Source organism: Poecilia reticulata, linkage group LG15 (genome assembly GCF_000633615.1).
Source record: "Poecilia reticulata strain Guanapo linkage group LG15, Guppy_female_1.0+MT, whole genome shotgun sequence".
Taxonomy (NCBI): domain Eukaryota; kingdom Metazoa; phylum Chordata; class Actinopteri; order Cyprinodontiformes; family Poeciliidae; genus Poecilia; species Poecilia reticulata.
In genome coordinates this window covers 16,811,704-16,833,959 of record NC_024345.1, presented here as the reverse complement: position 1 = coordinate 16,833,959, position 22,256 = coordinate 16,811,704, and the positions used below count along the sequence as shown (strand labels likewise).

Below are 22,256 nucleotides of genomic sequence, written 5' to 3'. Positions count from 1 at the left end.
CAATATTTTCTCCGAAGCCTTCATTTTCACTCTTACCCTCTTCACCAACCAGTAAGCGGGGCTTTTAACTGCCTTGTTGCCACTTTTGTAACTTGAAGATGTTGGGTTTTCTCTAATGGGAAAGGTTGTTTTACTGACAAAAAACAAAGATTCAAAAGACTGCAAATGCAAATGAAACAATAAAAGTATAAAATTTAAAACATCTTTATATCAACACCAGTCAAAATACAAAGTTCTTAACATAAAGATGTGTCAGTCTTGGGGTTACCACAAATAAAGCAGGTATTTATTTTGAATATACAAAACCCAGATTTTTAAATAGCAACTGCAAAGAATAAACAAGTTCAAGTCTGACATTGGGTGGGCTGCAATATATTTTCTAAATCAATGACCTTAAATATCAATAAAAACATAGTGGAACTGGTTTTGCATCCACAAGTGATTTATGCCCTTAAAGAAACAGAGCCTGGTAAAAATTAAATGACACAAATAACACTGTCCTAAAAATGTGTTGCTGTTAACAAAATAATTACAAATATTACTATAGAAATAAGCAGGCTTCACATTATGAAAACTCACCCAACAATCAGAGGAAATGAAATTAAAAAATGCTTGTCAATATAAATTATTAATGTTCAAATAAAAACCAATATAGTATAAAATTTAAATTTATTGTTTTTTTCTTCAGAGTTGAAATGATCTCAAATTTTATTTATTTATTTTTTCCTCTTGGGTGTGTTCTCTGAAGATTTGGTGTTTAAATAAAAGGTGGGGTTTAACATCTGGTTTGATTGGTTTTGTGAAACTCATCAACAAGAACGGTAGGTGTAGAGAAACACAGCAATGACACCTGACCACAAACAAAAACAACACAAAACGTATGACACACGAACAGCACAACCATTTCTTTGAATAAACAATGCAGATCTTAACATCTAATGAAGCTATAATAACAATTTTCTGTTAATGCTTTGGGGGGAAATGGGCATAAAAGTAAACCTGCCAGGGAAGTCCCGAAATCCGATCAGAAGAACTTGCAGCCAGAGCAAGAGGCGCACAATACCACATCCTAATTGCTTCTTGAAGCAAATAAGGTCAACTGCATCTCCATGAAGAGAACTTTTCACATTTAGCAACACATTCATTTACAATACATTTCATAAATAAGGCACCTGGTTCACAACGTCACATATTCACAATGTTGTGATTGGAAGACTGGCTGGAGACACAAACTGCCAACTTACCATACGTGAAACTTTGATTCAAAGCTCCCTCCCGCTCCAAAAAATTAATGCAGAACATGCCATCATCTAAAACTATAAATATATACAAAAATGAAAAGACATACTGTAGAAGCACAAGAGTGAGGATGAATTCCATATAAGCTTGATGCTTATGATCTGACCTTCTAAAATGGAGGTTTGTCAGACATTTGTTATCTCCAGCCATTTTCATAGAGTGCAGAAACACAAAGTAACTACATTTGTCAGACATCTTTCAGGACTTCTCTGTAGCTCCTGAACACAGGAAAAAAACAGCTCAGGAATTACGGCACCATGTTTGCGTTTTCACCATCAAGCTTTACAAAAGCATGGACGAATTTCAAAATTCTGCTCCTTCTGAGAGGAGAATTGTCCAGAGAGTTTGGGGCGAGTACAAAATAGATATTTTTGGTCCTAGTAAAATAAAATTGACAAAATTCCTCTAGATAAAGAATTTCTCTCCAAAAAGGTCCATTTTATTTTGTCCTGGTGCGCTTTGCAGGGGTCTCTTGGAGTTCCTGGGCTCTCTTGGTGGCAACCTTAGTTCCACTGCGCGGCAGTGACGATGCCCGACTCCTCTTCAAAGCTCCACTTCTTGTTAGCTTAGGTTCATCTACTTCAGTGGCAGCTTTAAGAGATTCTGCCAGTGATGCCTTTTTGGCTCTCTTTGAAGGATTGCCAAGACTCCCACTCAGAGGGGTCGCTGCCTCCATTTTTCTCTGGGACCTCGTTTGTACCTGGTCAGATGAGCCTGAAGCCTTGACGTCAACGCCCTGCTGTGGCGTTTCAGCAGCAATCTCTTTACCCTTGCTTTCCACAATTGTGCTGTGAGCAGATTCCTTAGTTTGAGGTTTTTTTTTATTTACTTCACGTTCTACTTCGTTCATTTTTTTGCCGCTGATCTTGCTCTTTGATGTGTCCACAGGCTGATAATCAGGTACTTTAGGGGACCCAAGTCGTTGCGAACATCTCTTTGGTAGCTTTGTCTTGCTTTTGTCTTTTGAAGCTTTGTTGGCCTGAGTCTTGACAGCCCTTTTTGGAAGAGAAGGTTTTGCTGCCTTACTCCCAGTCAAAATCTTCCTTCTTGCCAGTTTTGCAGCAGACTCTTTGATTCTTTTGCTAACGGGTACAGTAGATTTCTTCACCTTTAAATGCGAGTTTAGATTTGATTTAGCAGATGACTTTGAAACAACCACCGATTTCTTGTTTTTTAGCATTTTTGAACCCCTTTTCATTCTAACAGTGCTTTGCTGACCTTGCATCTTCCCTCGAATATTGGAGTACTTCCTCAGGATTCTTGCACTAGCTGGATTCTTAGATTTTCCAGAAGGTTTTTGTGATTCACCTTTTTGAGCACTGGCTTTGGCAGCAGAGTATTTACTCAAATTTTGAGTACTGCTAGAAAGTTCTGCTCTCTTGACTGTGTTTGCCTCTTGTTCAAGTGCTTTAGCAATAAGTTTCTGACTTCTGGGGTTGCTTTTTACAGGAGAAGCAATGGCAAACTTTTTCAAATGTTTCTTTAAGCGTTCTGCTTGAAGGCTTGGAAATGCGTCCTGTGCGGACCCTGACCCAGTCGATGAGCTGTGGAAGCACAGCTCAGTTTCGGATGGAAGACGTGTATTCACCTTCTTGACAATAACAAGGGACTTGGTTTCTGTTGAATCAAGGAACCAGCGACAGATGCTGGTGAGACTGAATCCTTTCATGAAAAGCATTTGGACAGGTGAGTATTTCTGCTGCTCTGAAGACTTTGGTTTTCGTGCCCTCCGTTTACTCTTCCATATAGCTGCCTGTCTGTCTGATTTGTTTTTGTATTTTGCTGTTGGCTGACCCTCTTTGTCCATTTGTACCCAACCCTTTAGCATTTTATCATATTTAGTATTCAAGTTTGTAATTAAGTGTTGGTTCTCTTCACCAGTAAGAGCCTGAAAGAATTTGTTGACAGTTTGTTTAGGGGGTTCTTGTTTTGGGGCAATGACAGGGGTTTGGGCGCTGTGGGTCAACGGCGCAACAGTCCCCGAGGTGGGTTTCAACTGAGTTTTGGCTGTTCTTTCTGGGATTATTCGAACAGGGGAGACTACATCATTTTGCTTTGGAGTGTCAGCAGCACTGATGCAATGTGGGGTAGATCTTTGTGATCTCAAGACTAATTTCTTGTTATCTGGCGGCGGTGACTGAGAAACAGCCTCGTCAGACATTTCACCCTTACTGGTCTCACTTCTTAATGGCATTCTCCTGGGTCTCTCTGACATGGAAGAATCCTCATCTTCACTTGCTAGCCTGTCCTCTACAAGAGTTACGTTTTGCTTTTGGATTAAGTCAGACTCACCTACATCCGAGTTCTTTCGAAGCCCACGTTTGTTACTTGTTGGCACAAACTCGGTCTGATTTTCAGTCTTTACAGGGGATGGCTTTTCTAAAGAATTTGATTCCTCAGTACTAAGGTGTTGTTTCTCATTTTTACTGTTATCTGAAACAACTTTGCCTGATCTTAACGTTTGTTTAGTCTCAGATTCACTCACAAGTTTATTCTTTTGGGTGTCTTCGGAAATGGTCTTAATTGGCTGTGTATTTTTAGTGTTTGGTAGCACAGTCTCAGAGACCTTATGCTGTTGAGAGCATTCAGAAACCGAGGGGTCAGAATGCTTGTTAAGAGAGGATATTGTAAGAGGTAATGGAAAAGGGGGGATGCGGAGAGAAGGTAGCTGTTCTGCAGGTGGAAGAATAAGAGTTGAAGGCTTTGGGGAGGAAATGGAGGTGGTAATACTTGCTGCTGCTGTCTTTTGAGTGGTTGATCTCAGTTGGCGTTTCGATATCGTACTTTCAGTCTGATCAGCAGACTGATCAGAAGGCACAGGTATCATGCGCTGATTTCTCGGAGAACTTTTTTGTTTTGGGGTTTCTTTAGTCCTTGAAGGTAATTTAGATGTTTCGCCTGAGGGCAGGTCAGAGGACGGTTCCATATCTTGTTGAATCATAGAAGTCTCTAATGTGTTTGTTTCTAGTTGAGGTTCCTCTGCTTTTTTGTTTTCAACAGCTGACGTAGGTGTAGAATCTGAAACACTACAGATAGGTAGATCCTGACAAGATTTTACTGGAGTTTTACTTGAGGGTGTGGGGTTCCTATCAGCTCTATGGCGCAGACTCCTGTCTGAGGCTGAAACTGGTTTACCATTGACAAAGCCAACTATGACTGGTTCTGTCTGCCTCAACTGATCTGGCAGCTGAGCTTTGGTGTCTTTTTTTCTATGCCAAGGTGGCAACTCCTTTGGCAGCTCATCAACTGGCTTTGCAGGCTCATCGCACTCAGCTTCATTATTTGCTGTCTCTACAGGTTCAACACAGTTCTTGGTTTCTGGCATTTCAGTTTCTGTCCTTTTTACAGTCAGTTCCTCTGCTATACCTGTAGAAACTGACATTTCTGTCCTTTCAACATTATCACAATGGAACTCCATCTGAGGTTGAATCTCCTGACTTTGCTCCTCTTGCGTTTTTTCCTCTTTATCCTTCTTTATTTCATCCTCCACTAGATTTACTGTAACAGAACTATTCTGAATATCATTCTCACAACTGAGAAGTTTATCTGATGAAAGCTGGTGCTCTGCCTCTTCTGTGGTGAGGCTCTCTAATGAGTCTACTTGTGTCTCTGTAACAGTTTGCTCTGTATTGTCCAGTACAACCTGTTGAGACTCTGGCTCGTTATTGGTTGTTGATTCATATGAAGGCGGACCAACACTTTCTCCGATTTCTTTTGCCATCCCTAGATCGTTCATTGTCTCTTGATCTGTTAAAGTGTCTGGAAGAGTTTCTTGGCTCTCTACTAGAAGGTTCATAAGAGGTGGTGAACCAGACTGGACCTTATTCTGGCCCTGATCGGTTTGACTCATTTCCACCTCTACAGCATCTACTTTACTAGCGGCTACCTCTACAACGTCTCCTGCTCCTGGAATGACATGCTCATCCGATTCCTCTGACGGAATTTGTTGATTCACCGTCTCTGAGAATGTCCCAGCAAAAGGCATATCTACTGGTGGTAGACCTTCAGGTTTGGTCAAAATTTGTTTCGGCGTGACCAGTGTAGTCATCTCTGGCATTGGGTTTGGACAGTTGCCCCTTCCGGCTAATGTGCGAACTGTTTTTAACTCCCAAATGTCATCCGAATACATATGCCCCCTAGTACTTTTTCTGGCATTACGGCGGGGGGCCATGCCGCGGCGCTTTTCCTTTAAACAATCTGTAATTGGCTTGTCAATAAAAACAATGTCACAGTTGCCGATATCAGGGTCAACTATTTCCCTACAGGCATTGTCCCTGACCCGATTTTCAGAGGATACCCTGACAGTCTTTCTTGCTGTTCGAACAGAATTTGAGGGAAAGGACACATGGATTGGAAACACTTTTGCAGTCTTATCTTTCTGATGTTCAAGAACCTCTTTCTGACTAGCTTGAGGAGTGACATTCAACTGACTGTGTCTTTTCACAGAGGAGCTAAGTCTGGCACTGTGTGTCTCTGATCTATTGGATGAACCCTTTTTCTCCTCGAGAAAATGGAAGGGAGAAGAAAGAGGGTTATCGAGCACACAGGACAGCTTCTTACCAGCAGCAGCACTGCTGGTTTTGATCTTCATCCGAACAGGTGGCTGATCACTCTGACGATTGTTCTCTCCATCCACTGAACTCGGGGTGGAACTGACCCGAGGTTGGTTACTCCCGAAACCAAGGCTAAAAACATCCAACGGGGGGCCTGGGGTAATAGATGTTTTCAAGGACACCGCATCCTCTGGAATCTTCTTCTGTGAATTGCTGTTTGGGACAGAATTGGGGAATTCCAGGACTTCAGCTTTAGGAGTGGATTCATTGGGAAGTTTTAGCTCAGGACGTGATTTCTCTGGGATTGTACTGCTAGAGTCTGAATTCAGAGATGCTTTCCCTAGAACGCCAGAGGTAGAGTCAGATGTTTTTTGTACATTAGAGGATGCATGAGCCTTGACTTCCGTTTGAAGAAAACCTATTGCATCTACTATCCGTCTCTGGTGGTGAGGACACAGTTTTGCCATGAATTGTTCCAATGTAGAGGTGGACTGCAGGTCTTTTGCTTTTGAAGAACGGTAGTCTGGAGACTCACTACGGAGACAAGAACAACAAAACATTAGCATTACTAATGTTTGATACACCAGTAATTATGGATGTGGATACAAAATTAAGTGCTTGCAAACAAGTGAAAAAGAAGAATACTAATATCGGATTTTATATGTTGCATATTTATTAGAAGAATAACCAAATCTAAAACTGAATCATTCATCCAGTGAACTTGACCGATCACATTTTTTTAGTGCTTACATTTGACATACATATATATACACATATATGCATAAAATAATACATGCACAAGACAGTGATGGTAGTCCAGTTTGATACATACACACACATTTTTCATTGGTAACAAGTACATATGGGGCAGTTCAGTACATCAGATTTCATATCAAGCTTATTTAAAAAATCATCACATCTGAATTACTGAGATGGCATGTCATAAAAATGTGGTAGCATATGTGGTCAGAAGAAAATCTGATGCTTTAGTGTCTGGTAGTCACTTTTTTTGGGGGAACAAAAAACACTTGGATTATATAGTTCTTAATATTATACCTTAAGGATAAAAAAAACCCATTTGAATAAATAGAGTTCTGTTTGGAACACAGTTAAATTGTGTTGGCTCTTATATACAAAAATAGACCAAAGAAATTTTAAAGTTAGTTTTCGAGCAAGAACCTAATCTCTTTTGAAGTGTTAGTAGAGTGTATAGTCTGTCTCAACTGATGCATGGCAAAAAAAAAAAAAACATTGGCTTAATTAAAAAGTAAATCACACAAAGATTTTGCAGTTGGCCGTTTTTCATTAGTTTAAACTTTTTCAGGCACAGACCAAAACATAAAGACCAACATTCACCACAATAATTTAAAACTGAAAACCAACACTCAAATACACATCTTGACAAAAATACTAATGTTTAAGAATAAATTTGAGATTAAAAAACAGGCTTTCCTGCAACTAGAACCCATTATACTTTTAAAAATTATGTTTATTAACTTCACATCTCTGCTTGCAAAGTTTAAGGTGTAAAGTGGAGTACCTGAATAACAAATAAGAAAAGTGTTGTCCCTGAGGGTGTCGCTGAGCATTGCCATGAGGAATGGACACCGAGTACAGGCATTATTCTTTCACTAAAACAACTTATCCAATCTTGCGAACAGGTAAATTCATCCACATGGCTGATATAGTACTGGAATAAACAGAATCTATACATTACAAATCATAGACAATTTTTGTATGCAGTCATGATCAATAAATTAGAATATACGTTTCTTTGAGGACCGTTAGTCAAAGTAAAGTTTGAAATACATTTTGAAAACAACTTTAAAGGTTGAAACCTTCAGGCATTAATGTTTTTATTAACCCACATTTTTGTTTTGAAATGTTTTGAATAGTCTGATTTAATATTCTAATATTAACCGTTTCCATTTGCTGTGTCAAATCATAATTAAAATAGAGGCTTGAAAACAATAGTTAGTGTGTAACTAAACCATATAATTCATTTCACTTAATAAATTTAGTTACTAAAATATCTGAACTTCTCAACAATATATTTTATCATTTTTAATATGACAGCACTCTGAAGTTCAACTTTGAGACTTTGAACTGGTTTACGTCCAATGCAAAGTTACAGAAATTCCTACTTTTTTACTTTTACATCAAATCACACAAAGGTCGAGCATTTGTTAACATGAAAACATCTTCAGGACAATTTACACCAGATACAATAAACCTTCTAAAACACACAGTTTAGCCCAATCATGCAAAAATACTGCTGTGTTTCTTTATATTCTTCAAATGCTAAAGCAAAGACACAAACGCTGTACAGTGACTTTGAGAGCCACGTTATCAGTAAAATACTTTGGTTGTCCTGTATTTACTAAGTAAAGTTAAGCAACATTTACAAGATATACACTTATACCAACTTTTCTGTGTAGTAATATTTTCTCTTGATATAGAAGTTTACATTCTTTGTTACGTGGCTATAAGCATACTTAAAACAATGTATTAATATCAGAAAAGAAGTGCATGGACAAAATATATTATCAATTGTAGGAGAAATTGAGGCAGAAGTGAAGTGAAGTTTTGGATCACAACAAGACAAACAGTTTACACCCTCAGTAGAAGAAATCAGTGTAATAGACAATTTGTAGATCACAGTGCATTTACTAACTCTAGAATATGTAGATACTACTACATTTTTATGTATTGTACGTGTTAAATTGCACAGCTGCTTTTATTCTGTGAAAGTGTCTTACAGTATTCGGTGTGTTGTATGCATTGGAAAATGCTACAGATATAATAACAGTAAAATCTTATGTTCCTGTGAGGTAGTTGGTTATTAACACTGTTACAACAGAGAGTGAAAAACACAAAACTGAATCAAAATGTGAATCAAATTAATAAATAACTAAGATTACAAAAGAAACTATCAGTGTCTTCAAAGTTGCACTGGATGATTGTCTATAAAAAAAACTTAACACTTAACACACCAATAATCAACTGCACTGTTTTGTGTTACGTAAAGAAATAGCTTAAGAAGTTTTTGTATTTTTCCTCCTCCAACAATAAACAATACCTGAGAAAAAAAAATTACAACATTTGATAACTGAAAATCACTTGAAGATGAACACCTGCATTTGACCAAAGACTGGTCAAAAAGATGACATGAAGCAACCTATGATAAATTGGTAGGTTTACTCGCTTTCTTTTGTTACTGTGCTGACATACCAAAGGTTTATATCCCTGAAAGTGTTTTACTCTTAAATAATTGCCTGTTTTTTGTCTAAATCTAAATATATTTACACATTGTAAGAGTGTAGTGAAAAGAACATTTTAGTGAAAACATCTACTACTATTAACCATGTCAACAGCATCTATCTGAAAGGCAGCAAGTATTGCAAAAGTTTTAATAGCAAGATTTGCTGGAGTTGTGTTAACCTGATAAAAGAATAATGGATCATGACTCCATTACTCCAGAACGTCCTGAGATAAAAGTGATGGTGCATCTTTGATGTGAACTGTTGGATGTGTCCAAAGAAAAGAAAAAAACAGGCAAAAAGTTTGATCAAATTGGCAAATATACCCTCAATAGACATTTTCTCCTGATACGTATCCCTTATTATTGTTATGTTATGTCAGTTTTAGTGACATCCCTGGAGTACCTCGAAGTGTTCATCGATAAGGCTGCCTGGCAGACAAAGTTTTTTTTTTTTTGCTAAGATATAGACTAGTTTTGGAACTAATTAATTTAAACTTATGAAGTTTAGCAATAAATAATGTTTAATAAGAATGTGAAGAAGTAGGTGCCACAAGACATGACTGAATAAAGGAAAGAGTTACCTCAAGGAAAGAGAGTTATCACTGCAGGGCGTAAACGGATACCTAAGCATGTAGGTGACCATTTACACCTGCAGTGCTTGTAAAGCATTTATACCTCTTAAACCTTTTCATATTTTTTCCAACATAAAATACAAACTTCAATGAATTGACATAAATTAAAAGTCTGACAACTAGCTTTTACAGGGATTCTTTTACTCTGATACCCTTGATAGTTACCTGAAGAAAACTATTGATTAAAGAAAGCACCATTTTGATCAAATGGCATCTTAACGGTGCAATGAACTAATCATACTGAGAACTGAACCACTGTGCCACTGGTTTGTAAAGTTATTTCAAGGTTAGGACCAACAAACCTGTCTGGGAGAGAAGCTTGTTTGAGGCAAAAGTTAAACAAATCACACTGTACCTGTCATATTGTGATAAACGGACATTAATACAAGAAATTTTCTTTGACTAAGGGTTAGTTAGCCTCTCGATATGAACTACACTTCAATGCAGTGAAGAAAAAGTATAAATTACACATGCATGAAAATCATGCTTGGAAATATACATTAACCTGGGCTAGAAAGAGGGATTAAAATGCAAGACAGTCTTGCTAGAATACAATAATCATAAATATATTTTTTTAAATTGATAAATTAATAATCACGTCATATTACGACATACAAATTTAATTTAAAAGCAAATGTTTCCATAAATAATTTGTAAATTAAGTTAATCTTTATAGTTCCATAGAATTACTACAAACTTACTTTGAAGATTTGAAAAGTTCTTAAAGGAAACACACAGGGGCGCCAGATATCTGATCTTCTTATTTGCTGTGTGTAACAACTCATTGCAGCAGTTACCACTTATCTTTTCATAATTTCTTAATGTAATAACATACAAAGTGAATAAATAAGTTCCGTAATTTTACTGAAAATCTACTTGTACCGCAAGGAAACACTCACATACTTGAATATCATAAGTAAATATAATAAGGACTGTAGATAAAATAAATGAGTTCATAACAAATAAAGTTATTGAGGTTTTGTGGAAAACCAAATCAACTGCTGTACAATGCAGTAGATGACTTGGTTAATAAAAAAAAGCCCATCGCCGTTAATTGGTTTCAGAAAAAACTCACTCATTGGACATTATTAAAATCATTTCCAGTTTCTTGAGGTGGCTTCTCTCTATCCTGGGAGAGGATGTTGACGGTGCTCTCCATCCCATCAGGAGACAATGAAACACCCTGCTCCTCCACATTACTGGTCAATTTCAGTTTCTTTTTGGGGGGATGTTTTAAGGTTCCTAGACGCTCTTTAACCTTGTATTCCAGGGTACTGTGTGGAATCCCGTAGACAGACTGGGCTTTGGACACGCTCATTTTCCCACCCATCACCACCACTATAGCCTCTTCGAGAAGCTCGGTGTTGTATTGCCGATATCGCCCTCGCTTCTTCCTGGGGAGCCTGTTTCCTGGATCCGTTTCTGAGTCCGCAGAACAGTTCCCCGCAAAGGCGTGGTGGTCAGTGGGAAAAGACCAGTATTCCTTCTCTGACCCTGAGCTGTTAGATCCCACACTGCTCCTTTTCTGGATCTGTCTGGGAAGTATAGAGCAAAGCTTCTTTCCAACCACATTTTTACTGACTACATCTGAATATTCAGAAGGCGTAGAATCCCAAGAAGGCTTTGCTCCTGTAGTTAAAACTCGCACATGAGGAATCTTGATGTCAAAAGACGGTGAGCAGGATAGGGAATGCCCTTGACTTTTGTTTGTCTCCTTAATGGATTCTTTCTCAGTAGAAAGTGACTTGGACAAAAGTCTGGCGGCTTCCAAAAGTTGCGGTATATCTTTAAACTGCTCGTTAGCATCATCACTGGTTTTAAGTTTCAGTAGGGCTCCAAAATTGGTTTTGCAATTCCAGGAAGAAGCAGCATTTCTTCCTGGAAGCTCGGTGTGGTTGCACCCGTGGGATTGGCTAAGTAGTGACTTGGGGTCGCTCTCCAGTTTGGGCTCCTTTTTGATGTGCAGCGAGTATGCAAGTGATGAGGTAGGCTTAAAACAGGCTGAATGGCCGATATTCTCCCTCCTCCTCCCATTCTGTAGGTTCTTCATAAACAGCCCGACTTGTCCGTCCGCTCTCAACGACGGCCTGATTGGATGGAAGGAGATTGGATGTAAGCAGAGCTTGCACAGTGTCCTTTTATCTTTCTAAAGGTGGATGGGTAGTGGTGAGGGGAGGATGTTGGCCACTCCTTTATTATATGACATTGTTTAGGTAACATTATTGCTGTTAAAGTCACTGTCCACAATATCTTTACATTTCAGAATAAAAACGGCTCTGGTTTCACAATTTTTATTTCTTTATTTTTGAGGAAAACTGTACAAATTTTGCAGGAACATGATAAAGAAATAAAAGCAAAGCAAAGAAAGGGAAAATAAAAGCAAAACTAAAATTGAAGCAAAATAATGCATTGAAACTGCAGGTTTATTTTGTTTGTTTTTTGTTGCAATTCATTCATGTGGTTCAAAATGCGGAACCAAAAAAAGGGATTATTCTTCCAATAAGGGAACTGTGATTTTACACAGGGCACTGTATTTATAACAAGATAATTAATAGAGACAAAGATGTTGAGATTTTATATGCAACATTACCATGGAGCAAGTGCAGCAATATAAGGAGCATCCCAGGAGAGGATTATGGTTTTGATCAAACACTGGTAACAATGGTAGTCAGTTTGACTTGAATCCTTATAAATGACTAAGTGAAGATTAAAGTTTATCATTAGCACTTCATCATATTACCTATCTATTCAGTCTTTCAAATTTAATCAACATCTTTTTTGCAACAACCCATTTCAGTGCCCTTTTTAATTACCAATGCGGTAATTAAATGAATAAATGGAAGAATTAAAGGACTATTCCTAAAACTCATAATAGTGATCACATATTTTCAGCTCTAAAGGCCGAAGTTCTTAATGTTTGTACATTCAATGAAAAGGAAAGAAAACTGTATCTTTCTATATTTAACTTGCTGATCCCTGAGTAGAACACATCATTGTAAAACTGGAAAATTTTAGTTGCTTGGATGCCATTTTGTCCTTCTGAGGTACAATATTCACAAATGTATGATTCAGAAATGGCTGCAAGCTACATGTTGTATAACGAGAAAGGTCATTCAGCTCTCAAGGCACAATACTGTGAGAGTTCAAAGAAACTAATGCTTAAATAAACCAAACATTTTATTTGATTAAAAAGACACATTCAAGTCGGGTGAGTAAAAAAATTCAAAAGATTAAAAACCAAACAAATCCCAACTAATAATAATTAGTATTGAAAATAAAAACATATCAAAAATAAAACAAAACCAGGTTATGGCTGTAAGTAAAAATGAAGTCAAATCAACAGATGCCATTCTTTCATATAAAAGCATGTAGTGAAATAAAATAGTCAAAACCATCCATTTCAGTTTAACTCAGTACTATACTTAAGTGATACTGAATATAAACTGACTGAATATAAACTGACCAAATACTAAATGAACTCAGTAAAAGGAATCAGCTCAGTTTAAAAGGATAGTTACACTAAAAGATAACACTTTGTTGATTCTATTGGACAACCTGTTAAATCCTCAAATTATATTTTCACATGATTTTCTGAGTCAGCATTTCTGTGAGTCCCACAGTATGCAATAATAATATCAGGCCAGCCAGAATTTTGGGACAAAATGGTGATTGTAAACAAAACTATAGCCAAAACTCAGCTAACTATAGTTTTGTAGTCAAAGCTATAGTTAGTCAAGTTGCTTATAGTTAGCAACTTGGTTAACTACAAAGTTTACCAAGTTGCAACTTAAAAGTTGCAACTTTAAAGGCAAGTTGCTAACTATTGAATTAGAGATAGCTCCAGTGCTTTCTAATACAGAACATTATTACTTTTTGAAAGTTTAGTAGAGGAAGTAAAATTACAAACTATATTCTACTGGAAGCTGAAAAGTGAGCGTCACTTTTTTCACAAAGGTATTTTTTTCTCTCATGCAAAGATATCCATATCAGATATCTTTGAACTTGGTTACGACTTTAAGCAAAAGTAAATATGAAGGCAAATTGACAGATGCCATTCTGATGCAATAATATCCAGATATCTTTTTGTGAACAGACCAATTTTTCTGATTATTTTTGTCTAATCACCTCAGCACTTTGATGCCAGCACATCAAACTACATAATCTAGCCATTTTTTGTTATGCTTCACAATAAGAAAAAGTATCAACACGATCTGTGCCAATAGAAACAAAAGAGGAAGAAAAGATTCTTACCACTTCAGCGAGACTGTAGCTGGGGAAAGGCAGACACTGCGGGAAGATATGCTGCTGTTGCTGCTGCTACAGCGATTCTTTTTGATAGATAAGTCAAGAACTCCATCTATCAAAACACACACACACACACACACACATATAGTTTTTGAGATCCTTGCAGACTTCACCATCGTCAGCATACTTGTAAACTTTTACCAATCTGTTTCAAATTACCTTGTTCATGGTGCTCTGCCGCAGGCTTTTTAATGGTGAGGTCTAAGGGAGCATCCTGGTCAGCCATGAGAAGCTTGCTCAGGACTGGGTTCTGGTTTTGTGCTGCTCCAACCAGGGTGTTAGCAGGGCTGGTTGAAGTAGTCCCTGACGGAAGGAGTGGGACCAGCCGGCTTTGGTCAGAACGAGACGGGGAGTCTGAGCGACTGTCCTGAGGAGAGCTGGTTTTTGAGGTATATTCGGCTGCAAACTGGCTGATCATTCTCTGAAGAATCTCTCGAGCCACTACTGGAATGTGTGGATCTGAGAAATTTGGCACATCTGAAACACAGAGGTAAAAACTGCTTAGTGTGTATCCCTTCTCAGTCTTGATCAGGAAACATGCCAGAAACAACACAACATTTGAAAAATATTAATCTTGTTTAAGTCCAGTGTAATCCCAACTGGAAAGTATTCAACACAGTAACAATGTCACAAACCTGCAGAAATACCTTTTCTACAAAGAATTGCATTGAAAAACTCCTCGGTCTTCTTCTCTAGTCTGATGATTCTGATCTGATCTTTAACTAGCAGAGGTTTAGGTGCATCTTCAAGATGATTCTTGTTGAAGCCAAATAGGTGTTCCTGTTGAATAAAAGAGATGCGTTAAACAATTAGGCTTTATAATTCAGCATACACAAAACAGGGGCCTTTATACACTTGGTAGGTCATTTTAATAAGACACGATGAATTAGAGAGAATGTGAGCGTTGAGAGCCTCTGCTTGAAAATTATACAAAAATTCAGTTAGACGTTTTTCAGATGTACACTTAAATATTTGCAGTGTAAAGTTAGGCAAGCATTTACTGAATTGGCACTAAAACTAAAATATTGTGTTTTATGGTGACAAAAGCGATGACTTTCAGTTTGATCATCACTGATGGTCAGTGATCAGTGATGATCACCAGGGATCATCACTGATCAGTGTTGATCAAACAGAAAGTCATCACTCTTGGCACCATAATACAGTGATGATCATCAATGATCACTGATCATCAGTCATGATCGACTCTTGTTATGATCCATGAATCCTCCATACCCAAACATTATTGGGTGGTAGTACCAACAGCACTTTTCAGTATAGAAGTTATTAGTGGAAGAAGACTTTAAGTTAACTACGTCACACTCATTTTTCAATTCCTTATTACTCCGTAGAGTTTATAGTGGTTTGTAACAACCCCTGCAGATGGAACAGGGAAATAATATAAATATCTTATTTTGGGTCAGTAGGTTTAAATTTATCATGACGTGTAACAAAAACATGAACATGAACAGAAGGACGATCTAAAAGGATCTTGTCTGTGTGAAAAGTCACCTCGCATTCTAAAATAAATAATTAATGGACATCCAGAGCAGAAAGACCAGAAAAGTATTTTAAATGTTGTTTATTAAATTTCTCAAAGAGAAACTGCAATAAGCTAAAGGAAGTGTCAGAGAATCAGACATATTCTACAAAAATCACAAAACACATCTCTACAGACAAGTCATTTGAATGTGTAAAAAAAGAAGAAAAATAATCTTACTTTGACTTTATCTCTCCTCAAACAGCAGAACAGACAATTTTCATCAAATGACCAGTCAGACACAGCAACAGGCTCAAAATCTGTGAACACACAACAGATGAAAGTTGTTGGAAAAAAGACACTTGCATGTTTTGTAGTTTCACTTTCTTAATGACAAACAGACTTGAGTTAACTGAGATTTAATTTCTTTTTAAAATCTTTAAATAAAGATTTTGTGGTTAATGTATAAAATCTTAAGTTTGAAATTTTTTGAGCACTGAATATTTAAGACAACAACACATTTCTTTCAACGACTGCATTCATCAACGCAGGTGAACATTGATAAACTGTAATAAAAATACTTATTGACTTCGTAAGAGTACAGTTTCCATTTTTATTCAGATTTTCTTTAATTAAATGATAAAGCAATGGACATAAATATATAAATAAAATACAGGAGTGGGCCACCATAAATGCATGTTAGTGTTCCATCATTCCTTCTGAATGTCCAGCTGAAAATGTAATGAATAAAAATCTTTTTCAGCAATTATAAGGCCTTCCCTATTATCTTAGTAAGAATATATATTGTCCAAAACGTCCATAGGATCCCACGCTATCAAAAACATTGCAGAAACACAAGCCATCCTCTCTTCTGCTGGCAATGGGTCTGTCTTGGATCGATGTGCATGGGTACCAGATGGTACAATGGAGGAGCATTGTCATAATGAGCATGTAACAGCTTAGCAATAAAGAAAATGGTCTGGGATACTCACCCTTAAATACTGTTAGGTCTTTTAACAACTCTGGACCAATCAGACCTTCAAGGATGCTTTCAAAACCTGTAAGTAGACATAATTCAATAAAATAAACATCTGATTTCACATTACATAAATATAACATTACATTAAACCTAAAGCAGGACAGAAACCTTTACGAGTCCTTGAAGATGATGTTTCTACCCCATATGTATTAGATTCTGATTCTATGTTTTGGTCAAGTAAATCTTTCCCTTTTCAGTGGCTTAAAGTGATGCTTTGGAAACACACATTATGAGCTGCATCTCTAGAATTCAGTAAATACACACTTTATTCTTCTGTTGCCAGGCAACTAAAGCACCTACAGAGTTCAGAGTGCTGCTATAGCATGAAATGAAAGAGCCAGCAACAGCATCACCAGGTGATATATATTGAATTATACATCTATAGAGCTGAGATAGGGGAATTAAAAGAAAACCTTGAGTGAAAAAACTCAGGAGTGACCCAAGCCAATAAAGTGCAACTGCATATATCACATGTACAGACTGAGGAGATATCCTATGGTCTCAGCTGTTAAATAGATGGTTTGTTTTGCTGCACAAAATTCAACTATGCATTAATTCAGAACAATATACAATGCCTGCCAACTGCCGCAGGGTCAGAATAAATAAATCTGAAACTACCATGAGTTAAATCAAGCACTAAAGAGGTCAAAGGCAACATCTGTCCAATGAACTGTCACAAATATAAGCACAACTGTTTGCCATGCAACCCACAACAAAAAAGGATTTAAAATAGGTTAATATCAAAATGTATTTTACAAAGCTAAAAATATGATTAGTGAGCATTTAGATCATAAACAAAAGTGAGCCAGGGTATACTAATGATCGCAATTCTACAGATAATAGAAAATGCCTACTTACAAAATCCTTCACAGATGGAAAGAAATCGTATCAGCCTTTTCCATCTATTCTCTTGCAAAGCTCAAAGTGAATTCAGAAAAGCTTGTCATCTGGTAAAATGCCTCATTCTGCCGCCTTATAAATTCCCACCCACTTTCCAGCAGCCAAACATAAAAGGGGTGGATGGAGGGGGTGGGAGGGGATGAAGTGGAGATGCCTATAGCGGCATGGGTCTGTTTCTGGGTTAGTGCACAGGACTTCAGCTGGAGAGCTATCCAATCCTATTGCTGAAATATTTCAGAGGCTGGAGAAGAAAAGTGGGTCATCCACTTTGGTTTGACAGTGCAGCACCATGACATCAAACTACTCTTCAGGAATTCAGTTTAGGGCATTTAAAAAAATGTGTCACACTGTAATCCCCGACTTTGAGGTCATGTTGTATGTTTTTTTGTTGTTGTTTTTTTTTTTAACAAGAGGATGTTATATCTTGCAATGGATTACAAAAAGAAACAAAAACCTGTTTAAACCCAAGTCTTATTTTTGGACGAGTGAAACATTTAGAGATGCTTAAATTACTGAATTTATTACAACAGGATGAAAGTTAAAGAAAATTAAAGACAGTAAAAAACTGAAAATGGCCACATTTTACAAGTTCATCAAATACACTACAAACTAGGTGTTGCATGCTTAAATCCAATTGTGAATTGTGGCTCAAGACAACTTCTTTTTAAAGACATACTAAACATTTATAAAAAACAAAAGGAAAAAAAGCTAACATTAGTTATTGATTTAAAAAGTAAACATATTCTATATAATGATCTGTTATTAACTGAGGTACAACATAATGAAAAGAGTTAACAGCCAACAGATATAATACAAAACTTAATAGTAATAAATTATGTCAAAGAAATGCTACAATAAATTCTGTATTACTCCTAAAATAGCACTGGTGTTTGAAATAACAGTATTAACAATAATAATGTGAGAAAAAAAATTACCTCCCAGTCCATGATTTTGTGATACAATGTTTTGTCCAGCTATGTTTTTAATTGTTCTACTTGTTTTGTATTAGACATTTCTAAAGGGAACTTGCCTTTTATGATTACGTAGTTTTAGTACAGAAAAATACTCACAGCTTACAAACCTCTAAATACAGACATTGTGATACATTCAAAATCATTTCCACAGTTTCTTAAATTAGATTGTAGCCAAGGATTCATCTCATTTAGATGTTGTGTATTATTTTGGATAAAACAAGATTATGTTTTGTGATCAAAAGGCATAATTCTGAAATCCAAGACAACAATTTATAAGGTTTAAAATCTGTAAAACTGAATTTGAAAACTTTGAATTCTTAGCATTCCTGTTGTTAACAAAGCTAAATCCCACCGCTACATATCATAGACAACATGTAAGACACCAACCTATATGTATTTTACAATTTGCTTAAAAAAAAGTTTTAGTCAAGCATTGACATTTAAACTTCCCAAACCTAGCCATGAACCCTTTATACATTGATTGCGAGCTATATCTCTGTTCAATCTGCCTTAGCCTTCTTCTGACCTACATCCAAATCCAATCAGAGACAGAAAGATTTGGAGAGTGCTGTTTGTAACCCTTATCACACCACTCCCACCACTGCTTACAAAGAGAAATCCCTCAAGATCTACAACCAGAATAACTTACTTAAATCCTACACATAAACCAGTGTGGCACATTGATGTGACCCAAGATCAAAACTCTGTTCACTTTTTTTCTCCAGAAGTGGGTCGTCATGCCAACGAGGAAAAAAGTATATATATTTTGACTCATTAAATCACCAATGCACAAGATCAGTCAGCAACTCATTTGTCATTGCAAAGGTAAGTACATGCTAATGTCTCTTTGTTTTAACGAATCAAGCGAACAAGGAACTGTAGGTTCTGTGTGTGTCACACCCGTTCTAAAGCGCTCTAAATGCTGAAGGGGTGCAGTGCTGCACCAAACTTTACTGAACCCATCCCCCACTCAGCTACTGTAAAAACACCTTCAGACATAAGCAAAACCAAAATCTCATTAAAACTGGAACCTGGAAGTTTGCCAGATTTAACTCTTATGAGTTAAAAAAAAAACACAAAGCTGAAAGCTGGCATTTTGAGGCACAAATTTCATATTAGATTTCAAAATAGATCATTATTGACACATTAGAGTTATGAAAAAGCAATTTTGTACAAAGACAGGGTACAGAAGAAGTAGGTTTGGTGTAAAATGACAAAAGAGTACAGAGTGGGCCTAAATGTGATTGCAGATATTATTCATCACAAATACATGATAAATTAATCAGGCTATCCAACAAAATAATTTTCACACCTTCAAATGAAATCGTGCTTTAAACACATTGTGCGACATGAGGTAAACCATTAGTCTAATAGGATGATAGTATCCTAACAAATCTTCAAAAACTTATAGGACGGTCATTACCGTTTAGAAATATGAAAAGAGTAGTGGGAACTGCCCAAGAATCCGCCTGAAGATTGTGTCTCATACATTCATGAAAGCTCTGGATCATTTCAGACACCAGGCTACAATGCCAATGGGAAAACATAAGCCACATACCCACCAGAGGGAGAATGAATAATATGTGCTACAAACAAGTTAGTCTGTCTAGTTTCAGTATTTGCTTGTTTGGTGTTTGAGCAAATCTTTTACCCCACACATCTGCATGTTAAACGCTAGTCTGAATGACGCACATTCTAGAGATTTTTTAAATGCCGGCGGCAGCTGTATAAGTCCGAATTTTCCCCAAATCTACGCAGAACGCACATTTTTTTGGAAGCGCATTTTGCATCTGGGGGTTGTTGGTCCATAAATGCATGTATGGGGCAAAACATACAGACAATTGTTACTGCTGTTCTACTGGACAATTGTGCTCGTCTCCGCCCTGCAGTTTTACTGTTCACATTAAACAACATGTCCATTTCAGGGACAGTGGAGTAGTGGTGGCGTACAGCCCTCTCCACCAAAAAGCCAAACAAAAGTATGTCCTTGTTGCTCCGGACTGAATATGCCATTCTACTGGCAACAAGCTGATGCTGTTGTCATGTACTCTGCAGCTTCACAATTATAGCCCAAACACAAAGGACATTTGTCAATCATAAAGAGAGAACTGACTAGACAGTCCTGGAAAAACATCAGAGAGCAGTTCAGAAGCTGCTATTGTCTACTTACTTTTTTTATTAACAATCTAAATCCATTTTCTATTGTGCCTGTTTAGTTGGAATATTAATTTTACCGACTTACACCATAATGAGGATAAAGTATAAAATGTTCTGTAACAATTAGAACCTAAAATTACAAATTAACAATGGGGGAACCCAAATATGAATTCCATTACTGCTATTTAGATTTTGAGTTTTGGGTAATTTATTACACTTCAACTGAACACACTATATAATTTGTTGTATGCAGACCATTCACTTGTCAAATTAAAAACCATATATTGCCAAAATAAACATTTTCAATTAAAAAAAACCTTTTTGCTGCTGTATTAGGTTATCAGATTAGTGCAAAGCAATATTAAACATATTCAGCTTCAAGAGTTTCAGGAACCTTTGATCATTCAACTCATTTCTTTGGGGGGAAAAAAATGCTTCTTTAGAAATGTGGACATCTGTGCAAGCTGCAACATGTTTTACATTGAGATGGTCTTTTAGGCTTGAATAGCTTTGATTCTAGACAACCTCCTTTTTGCAGAAATTGCAAACAATAGTATTTTGCAGCAACCCATCAGATCATGTGTTTTGTTTTGTTTTGTTTTGTTTTACCAAAAATGTGCTCCCATTAGGCAAAAAAAATAGTTTTTTGTTCTACTGCTGTTTTTCTATTTTGTCTACTGCTGTTTGCGGATGTCCCTTGTGCGCCGGCTTTATGGGCGTACAAGAAACATGTGAATACAAAGGTTAGAGTTCATGACTTTTGTATGTAAAAAGAAAGAAAATTTTCAAAACATTTTTATGTATTAAAATCTATGTAATTAATCGCATTTAATGCAATAAAATCCTTGTGCAAGTTACTTGAACCACAAAATTTTAGCGGCCACTTGGTTTGTAATATTGGATGAATATGTGCAAATCAAAACTCAAAATTTGCTGGGGTTTTTTGTTTTGTTTTTTTATAATGTGTCCCTTTATAAACAAATATAGCTTTTGTTTTAATATTGCACTGAATGACATCACCATCTGTGTGTGAATGTGTGTGCGAATGGATAAATATAGAGTGAAACGCTTTGGGGTCCTCTGGACTTAATAAAGCACTAGATACGTTCAGGCCATTTAACATGTTTTACCATATCATGTTGACCAAACAGAATAAGTGTTGCATTACAATGACTGAAGCACTTTTTTTTTTTTTGAAACGTCTGAATTTGCAGATTTTCTTCCACACAGTATAAAATATGCCGACGTAACACCATAACACTAAAACACTACAACTAAAACAAATTGTTTATTAAGTTTAGCATATTTTCAAAAAAATATAAAACTACTACTATGCACTAACACAGTCTCAGCAGTGTACAACACGTCTTTAACTTGTCTTTTGCAAGCCTAAGGAAGTTTGTATATTGTGAAAACGGGAAAGTCTCCCAACAGTGGGGTCTCTCCTCTACTTCCTCAAAGCAATAAGCGCGTACACGGGTGCAATTTAAACGCTAACTGAGCACAACCTGCGTGAAGCTGACACCCCACCCACGTCAAAAAATCCAGCAAATAGTCTGAATGGTTAGTGCTCTGTTTGTGCAGGTTTGTGCCGTTAAAATTTTCGTTTGTGCAGTTTTGGTTTCTGAGATATTAAACATTATTTTTTAGGTCATCTA

General features: G+C 36.8%; 1 protein-coding gene across 3 annotated transcripts in view; it reads right to left on the bottom strand.

Moving 5' to 3' along the window:
- Positions 1-188: 188 nt before the first annotated feature.
- Positions 189-22,256, bottom strand: part of LOC103476914 (ligand-dependent corepressor) — a 26,491-nt gene continuing 4,423 nt past the window's right edge. Inside the window, exons 2-7 of one of the 3 annotated variants that reach the window (XM_008429652.2) lie at positions 16,521-16,586; positions 15,769-15,848; positions 14,687-14,831; positions 14,211-14,528; positions 13,998-14,103; positions 189-6,386 (exon numbers count right to left, since the gene is read on the bottom strand). In XM_008429652.2, coding sequence (XP_008427874.1) covers positions 1,739-6,386; positions 13,998-14,103; positions 14,211-14,528; positions 14,687-14,831; positions 15,769-15,848; positions 16,521-16,586 — 5,363 coding nt within the window. In that variant the 3' untranslated portion in view covers positions 189-1,738. Of the gene's footprint in view, positions 6,387-9,556; positions 11,834-13,997; positions 14,104-14,210; positions 14,529-14,686; positions 14,832-15,768; positions 15,849-16,520; positions 16,587-22,256 lie in introns of those variants that run through there. The other 2 variants (XM_008429653.2, XM_008429654.2) reach the window with 2 other exon arrangements.